Source organism: Dendroctonus ponderosae, unplaced genomic scaffold, assembly GCF_020466585.1.
Source record: "Dendroctonus ponderosae isolate FM_Combo_2020 unplaced genomic scaffold, Dpon_F_20191213v2 Dpon_F_20191213_1, whole genome shotgun sequence".
Lineage (NCBI taxonomy): Eukaryota > Metazoa > Arthropoda > Insecta > Coleoptera > Curculionidae > Dendroctonus > Dendroctonus ponderosae.
Window position 1 is genome coordinate 4,781,982 of NW_026017110.1, and position 7,953 is coordinate 4,789,934.

A 7,953-nucleotide genomic window follows, 5' to 3' on the forward strand; every position below is an offset into this window, starting at 1 on the left:
CGAAAATCCCCCGGAGTTGCTCAGTCTTTGAAGTTACTCGAGTTAACTCATTTGTGCATAATAATCATCCCTCTACCGGTTTTATACAATATGTGTTTATCCAGATTGCCAGTCGGGATTCGCTGATCAATTTGCGTGCCTTTTCCTCGCTGATCCAGAAATCCAGATATGCAAGGAAAATCGCCAAACACACTTCATCCATGTCAACATGTTCACTCAATCAATTCCTCGCCAGCCTGGAAGAAAAAGAAGTCCGATTGCCTGAAACATTTGCCATGCACTTAACTTTTCCTATATCCGAGTCGATTGGATTTGTTTCCTGGAAAAGTGCGTTATTAGTAAGATATAGCGGGGAGCTTTTGGAAAAATGCAGCCGGGTAATGCGATATTCGTATCGCATTGCCCTGGATAATTTTCTGCTGCAACTAGACTTGATTTGTTTGTATGTAGGTGTCGTGATCTGAATTGCCCTATTTTTTCAAACAAGGTTCTTTTTAAAAACCTTTTAGTTGTGCACAGATTGTTTCTTGGAAAAAGTTGAAAAGATTAAGGTTGAATCAAAAAAGGGGCAATTGCAAGCGAAACGAGCTGTTTTTTAAACAAGTGTTTTGCAGCGGCAAAAATGGCTTTCTAAGGTAGTGACTCTTTTACCGTTCTAAAACACTTTCAGAACTAATCCCCTTGAAGGAAGCTCGGCTTTTAGCAACAAGACCAAAAAAAGACAAAAAAATATCCCGTTTCCGGCAAATCGGAAGTAACAACTCGTTTTGCTCCAACAGGAGCGTCCTTTTAGCGCCCTGCCGCGTTTCTGGCGTTTATTTACGTTCTGGAAATGGGACCAAAGGTCAGTAATTGGCCGTTCGCACCCGCTCCATTAAATGCAAAATTCCATTCGTATGGTTCGAGTATGATTCAATTAGACGGAGACCGATAAATCCTGCGACAACTTGGCGCTAATTAAACCAGCAAACCGAACGACGAACAAAAACCGAAAAACTTAGAAATTAGAATTTTATCTTGGCAAATCGTAAATTCGGCGTGGTCGCAGCAAAAGTTTTTCCGTATTTTTGCCGGCTTAGTCTTTCGGCCGAAGAAAAAAGCGCTTTTATTGCGACGGCATGTTTATACAAATTAGTCGGGAAGCATTTTAGCAGCCCATGGGATTCCTAGTTTTGAACTTTGGCGACAACGCAAAAGGTAAGTCTTTAATTGAGCTTTCAACGGAGTTTATGGATGCATTCTGCAGATGCTACAGCAGAGAGTCGAGTGGAAAATTATTCAGGTTTATTCCATCTTTAACTTTATGCTTTGAATAAACGGTTACCTATTCAAAGATTATTTTCTAGATCAAACACCTCCCTTCTGAATACAATGGCTAATTCCTCTAAAGAAAAGCGAATTTCTTTTGAACTCCTGAAATGAACTCGGTTTGAAACTTTGTCTAGAATGCTTTTTGTATCAAATATATATCATAGCATCAAATCAACGACTTATGCGGTAGATAGAAGTAGGTGGTTTTTCAAAGTTTTTTTGTTCATTGTATAATTAAATGCTGTTTTTATTGCTTGATGCACCCTCAATATTATTTGATTTTTACGGAAGTGTTCCGAGSTTGAACTCAATAGTTAAATTTTTATCATTATTCTRAACTTCCTCTTCTCAATGCGAGTCTTCTTTGAGACACTTGATATTTTTCAGTCTTTTTTGTATCAAGGTTTTTTCAGTATTTTTTATTAAAAATTKAATTCTTCAAAAWAAAAGTTTTTCCGTTGGTAAATCAAGCAAATGCCTACGCTACTTCAGAACGTTGTTAAAAATCTTCAAAACTACAACCAAAAAAAAAATTCWAACACTCGCATTGCCAGGGAGAAACCAAGTATTTTAAATTTTAAGAAACAAGGCCGGTTCTTGCAAAATTAAAGGAAAAATGCGATTAGACTAAACCCGCTTAATTCAAGGTCTGAAAGCAAAAAGTTTGCCAAAAAATATTTTAGAATTCAAAACATTTACACCGTTCGACCGTAGAAAGTTTCGACTTAAAGTAGAGGTTAGATGGCTAAATATGCAAAAAGTGCGGCAAGCTGTTTCAAAGTATTTTGATTGAAAGGTTTAATTTCTATGGAATAATGTTATTATCAGTGTCGTGCGCTTATGGCTTGGCACAACTTCAAGAATCGGAAATTTTTCTTGAAGCCACTTTTTCGATTACGGTGTTTTCAACAGTCTGACTGCAAAGTTTAGTTTAGTGTTTCCAGTTCAAGACCGGTTCCATTCCAGTGACCGGTCACTCCAACTTCATAAGATCTACTTAAGGCTTTTCACATTGTCTACCAGCTAGTAAATGAAAAATTAAGCTACTTGTGGCTGCTTTAAACGTTTCAATTCACCAAACCCAAAATGTCTGGTTTATTCTTTGAATCTCCCAATCCATATGATCCAGTCCTGATCCCACTCCAGATAAGCCTCAAACGGATGAACATCGGAAACAACAGATAAATAAGCCTATCGTAAAATCATTAAGTCAATAAACCGGGATTATGCCACATCAAATGCAGCCAGTCTTATCAAGATTTGATAAATTTTTATCTCATTTTACGGCCAATCGTTTGGTAAGCCCAGAATTCCATTGAGGTTGATCAGAAATGAGCAGTGGCTTGGGCGCAAGGTTTTCCTCTAGTACCAAACTTATTTGGATCTAGCCGGAATTGTACATTGCTCTTTCTGGCTTCAGGAATAATTATTTTTAATTCGGAAGAAAATTGGGTAAAACCTGGAAACATTACTGAACGCCTATGCGTCAGCACAATAAAACCTACCTGAAAAATCATGGTACTGTAAACGCAAATCCCTCAACAGTTAATCCAGTTTTATGGATAGCGATTTTACAGCCAAACCAGCTCAATCCGGTCATAAAATTGCCAATAAACTGTTTTCACTTGATGTGGAAACCATGCACTAGAAATCAGTTTTTCAGTGCTAGTGTTCTTGACCAGACTTGTGCTTCTGCACGTAAATCTGGAAAGCTTCTCCTAAGAGGATCACAGCAATTAACATTTTTCTCGATAGTAATTTCGATATTGCGTCGTTGCAAAAGTGAATTGTTTTCCATAGGAGACCGATCCAGACCGTAGCCGACATCCGAAATCGGGCGACTTTTTCCAAGTTTTAATAAAGAAGCGACAAACTGCCATCGAGGGACCTCGAGAAGCAATTAAGGCCCTTAATGGACATCGTGCACGAAGAAAATAGGTAAAAGGGGGCTGTTATGCTAATTTAAAAGGATTCGGGGGGCCATTCGATGCGATAGTCTCGTCTCTTAACTAATCGGGATCGTGGAGAGTGGATGAATCCAATCGAGTTTCAACTTAGCATTCACTTTCCTGCAGGCGAAAAGTTGGATTCACTAGGCCCAGTCACAATCACGACATCTCCGAAGATGATGAACATGATGAACGACATGAGATGTAAGTTGGCTTTTTACACGAGATTCTTTCACTGATAACTGTGGGTTATCAGCAGCTCCAATGCCTCGGCCAATCAGGATCGAGAGCCGTGCTTCCTCCACCCTCCTCAGCTGATGATAACTGACACAGACGCTCAGCTCACCTCCAACTGCGACTGTCTGCAACCCTACAATGGCGACTCTAGCAACATGTCGTCCAGACGCCCCAGCCTCATTATCGCTGCGCTTCGAAGGCCCTCTCAGGTACCCGCCTTTTTTATTCTCAAGAAAATATTCAAAGTGTTGCTGTTCTTAGGCTGTGGCGCTGTCCGCTGCCCACGCAGTGATGAACCAGCGCCGCTACCTGCTAGGCTTCTTCAACGACAATTCCAGCCAGAACCTGCCCAAGGAGGATAAGAAAGTCGATAAAGTATCTGTGAGATTCTCCAGTAAAATGGAAAAGTTGGTGTTAACGCCCCAGAGTTTCAGTCAGGTTTCATGGCTTATTTCTTTGGTAGCAATGGGTTTACCATCATCTTGTCGGCTCTTTATGCTAAGCTGCTGGTGGTGCTCGGAATAGCATTTCCTATTACTGAAGTGATCTCGGATGAAGTCCACGCTTTTTACTATCAGGGATTCTATTTGTACCTCTACTTGGGAAGCATTGTCTTCATCACCTACGAATATGTGACCTTTGTGAAGGAGCGAGCAGTAAACAATATCATCAAGAACTTGCGTAAGAATCATCGGATTTTTAGAGAAATTAACACGAATATTTCCTTCGTATGATCCGTGGGTTTGTCTTAAGGTAATACACATTTATTGGGGTTTAACATGAAGCCCCAGCATGGTGAGGACTCAAAAAACTAACAAGTAATTCTCTGCGAGCAACATCTGCTTCTAAATCGGTATGAAATCACTTGGAAAACCACATTAAATTAAAATTGTTGGAGATTCGAATACCAAAACGATTCCACCATATCTACAAATGGATGACAAACATCAGCTACAAATAATTGAAAGAAAAATAGAGACATTCATGGTGCTGATCCATCAGGATCCAGCCAAGTACGTCCGAAACAGCGGTTTCTTCAGAATGTTCTTCATCGAGTTGCAGTTCCGATCAATTTATCTGAGACAACCGCAAAAAGTAACACATATATTAATTCTTGGTTCCATTGAAGCTCTTGCAAGTTTGGAAACAAGCTTTTTTTAGTCAACTAACTTTCATTTATTTTTTTGATCATACAAAATAATCGGTAATTTTGTTGCATGAAAATTGTTCTAAACCTTCAAAGTGTTGCGAGTTTATTTCTCTGTTAACGAATTGCAAAAGCACGATTTCTGTCAAGTGGAGATGATCTTCCTTAAAGTTGTGGGCTTCTTTTCAGATGATCCAGAAAAAGGAGAGTTTCTAGCGAAAATCAACCCCATCAAGCCTGCAAAGAAGTATGGAAGCTTCTTTCTCAGATTAGGAGCCATCGGTCAGTATCAGCTTTGAATAGGTTTTAGCAGAATTTTCAATTCTACCACTTTATGTTCAGGATATTTCGCTATATATATAAAGAAAAAGTTGAAGCTTGAACTGAGTTATTTTCCTGTGTGTGTAACCCATCAAAACCTTCCAAATTTCCAGCATTTGGTATTGGCAGCATGGTGTACTCTGGCCTGGAATTCGGTCGCTACTTTGAGTTGAAAAGTATGCCAGATTGTTACTCCAACAGCCTTCAAGCCATCACTCCAGTCACAAGGATGCTGTTGACTTTGCTCCAGATTCAGTTCATTTTTCTGAACCACAAGGTGAACCCTACGAAATATTCCTGGCAATTGAAGAGATGAACGTCCTTCTAATATGTTGCAGGACGTGGAGTTGAACAGGCACAAGATCATTGGCAGGTTCGGACTGATGCACATGATTGCCACCAATCTGTGCGAGTGGCTTAACGTGCTAGTGGAAGAAACTCGCCATGAAATCACTCATTTATCAGGTAGAAATATCTATATACTGATGCCTTTGATTTACATAAGATGATTCGATTTTTCTTCAGTTCATCAGCAGTTAAATGGCAGCAATGAAACAGGAGGTCTCACTAAATACTGCCCAGAAGGCAGATTGATGGGTTCATTGGTCAACAATGCCAGTCCGTTCCTCTTTCCTTGCACCATTGAGTACAGGTGAAGAAAACTGTTCAAGTATCAGGAGCTTTTATGTAATGCAAAGGATTTTAGTTTGATTTGCGCGGTAATTCTGTTTGAAATGTGGAAGCACATTCGGACCGAGGATCATGAACAGAAGGAGAAAGATCACAAGAAGAAGAAACACAAAGCTGGTGAGTAACGTCGGGTCTGTTGCGCTGAGTAACTTTGTGTCGTGTGCAAGTGCCCATTGGAACACCGGAATAATAGAAAAAAGCCAGAATTATTGTATTACTGCCAAAAAGCTTAGGGTAGACTGTAATTGATCTGATTTTGCTCTGAGTTCTCATTAATTTAGATTATTTTCACTGCTGCTTTCTTTTATTTACCTCACGCTGTTTTGAAAATATTAATTCCTTTAGTTCTATTTTATTTTTAAATATTCCTTCTTTTCAATAGATGATTCAAATTAGTCAAGATTTATTATAATTCCATTGATAACTAATTCTTCCTTCGTTTGTTTTGCTATGCTTTTAAGAACTTTTTCAACATCTTCAGCTGCAGCCAATAAAAAATATTCGGAGCACTTCTCGAAAATCTACAACTTCATAAACATTATTTTTCCAGTAGTCGTTTTTACTGCTTCATTCTCACATTTACTCACTGATCTGTGTTATTTGTAAATTGTCAGCTTCTTCCTTAGAAGAATTAATTTTTCAAATGATGATAAAAACAGAAGAAAATACCAAGGCAAAACGTTACACTGTAATTCATAAAGGTTTCCTGCAGCCTGTTTAATCGAAGAAACACTTGTGTCAATTATCTTTGTGGTTCCACTGTGGAAAACGTTCTATTTTATTTAGAATTTATTCTGAAATTTCAACAACATCTTTCCACAATGTATGACTCCTTTCGTATAATCAATAATTCCTGTTTCCACTGTTTCCACCTTCGATCAATTTTAGTGCCTTTTTATTCCTTAATATATTTCGCGAGTAGTAAAGAAAATTTGATGGAACCCTCAATGAATCCAACGCACATCTTTTCAGACTACTTTGCCTCCAGCAACTCCGGCCACCACTTTACCATCGACTGCTCCAACTCCCACAAAGGACTGTTTGCCGGTAGGTTTCGCTTACCTGATTCCTGCGAATCTTTCACAGAATATGGACACTTTAGGCATAATGGTGATCGTGCTGACCATAATTTCCTTGGTGATGTTCTTCGTGCTCACACCGAAAAACGATGAGACCGGAGTGCGCACCAATTATGCGGAGATTGAAGTAAACATTGTGGAGCTGTTCCTCTACATAGCCACCACCATTACGGTGATTATCGCTATGTTTCAGCTGAGGAATTTGAAATATGAACGAAAAATTGGTGAGGTGGATATTTCACAACAGCTGCTCCGGATTTATTTGTTTTTTTTTATGTTTCGCAGGTCATGGAGGAATGGGCCTAGACAATATGCTACTAGCAGTCGCCCAGACCGGGATGTTTATCTACTCGATGTTCTCTTTGATTGGCTGGTACTTCACCATGGAGAACACCACAATAGGACTACTCGCGGACTTGTTCTCTTTCATTCAAACCTGCCTGCAGGTAGGCAAAGGGTGAACTAATTAGACTGAATAATGGTGTCATTTTTCTTCAGACTATGTTTATCTTCGACGCTTGGTGGCGTCGATGTAAGAACATTTCCCAAGCCAAGTTCATGCCAGGAAGAGAGCTGATCATCTTCCTAATGGTAGCCAACATGGCGATGTGGAGCATCAACACTCTAGAGAAGAACCGGGCAGAGTTCCGACCCACTCACTTAAAGTTCTTTGGTGAGTGAAAATCCCGGTGAACACCTGGAGCTGGAATGGAGTGTGTGTTTTAGGAGCCTGGGCCTGGACGATTATCACCCACATATCCATGCCGCTGGCCATATTCTACCGATTCCACTCTACAATTTGCCTGTTCGAAGTGTGGAAAACCGCCTACAAGATTAAGTCCAACTTCAAAAACCCCTTATTTCCAGTAATGTAACCGTCGCTAAAACCTGTTGGAACCATGTCTGTTACTTTAATAAATGGCCGTGCTAAAAAATGTCAGTTTTTACATATCTCTTAGTTAAGTAGCTCTCCCTATTGTCTTGTTGGCTATAAATCTTAACTTGTGCAACCGCAACACACCTGAGACCGAATGAGAAGTTCGAAGTGCCACAGTTGAACTCTTTGTCCGCTGGAAAGTTTGCGTCCTCAGACCTCGGGAAAGCTAAGAAAAGTATTGCCGAATGCTTGTTTGGCGCGGCAGGAAGTTGCGTGTTTTCCACATAACTAACTCCGTGCCGTGGAAAAAGACAACGCGCTCATCCAGGCGCGTTTCTACTT

The 7,953-nt window shown here is 39.9% G+C and overlaps 1 protein-coding gene across 1 annotated transcript; it reads left to right on the top strand.

Annotated features, from left to right (window-relative positions):
• The first annotated feature begins 990 nt into the window (after positions 1 to 990).
• On the top strand, positions 991 to 7,676 carry LOC109541614 (proton channel OtopLc). The gene is made up of 16 exons (XM_048670642.1): positions 991 to 1,197; positions 2,975 to 3,249; positions 3,387 to 3,464; positions 3,517 to 3,706; positions 3,759 to 3,904; positions 3,961 to 4,178; positions 4,834 to 4,926; positions 5,079 to 5,242; positions 5,304 to 5,430; positions 5,491 to 5,617; positions 5,672 to 5,772; positions 6,628 to 6,702; positions 6,758 to 6,958; positions 7,020 to 7,180; positions 7,233 to 7,407; positions 7,461 to 7,676. Exons 2-16 carry the CDS (start codon positions 3,224 to 3,226, stop codon positions 7,607 to 7,609), a joined length of 2,031 nt encoding a protein of 676 aa, XP_048526599.1. The 5' UTR covers positions 991 to 1,197; positions 2,975 to 3,223; the 3' UTR covers positions 7,610 to 7,676.
• Positions 7,677 to 7,953: the final 277 nt, after the last annotated feature.

Bases quoted from the DNA above. Each gene is read 5' to 3' on its own strand.
- LOC109541614 (XM_048670642.1), top strand. From the start codon at position 3,224: ATGGACATCGTGCACGAAGAAAATAG. The intron at 3,707-3,758 runs GTACCCGCCTTT...TGCTGTTCTTAG, and splicing joins CGCTTCGAAGGCCCTCTCAG to GCTGTGGCGCTGTCCGCTGC. The intron at 5,431-5,490 runs GTAGAAATATCT...ATTTTTCTTCAG, and splicing joins TGAAATCACTCATTTATCAG to TTCATCAGCAGTTAAATGGC.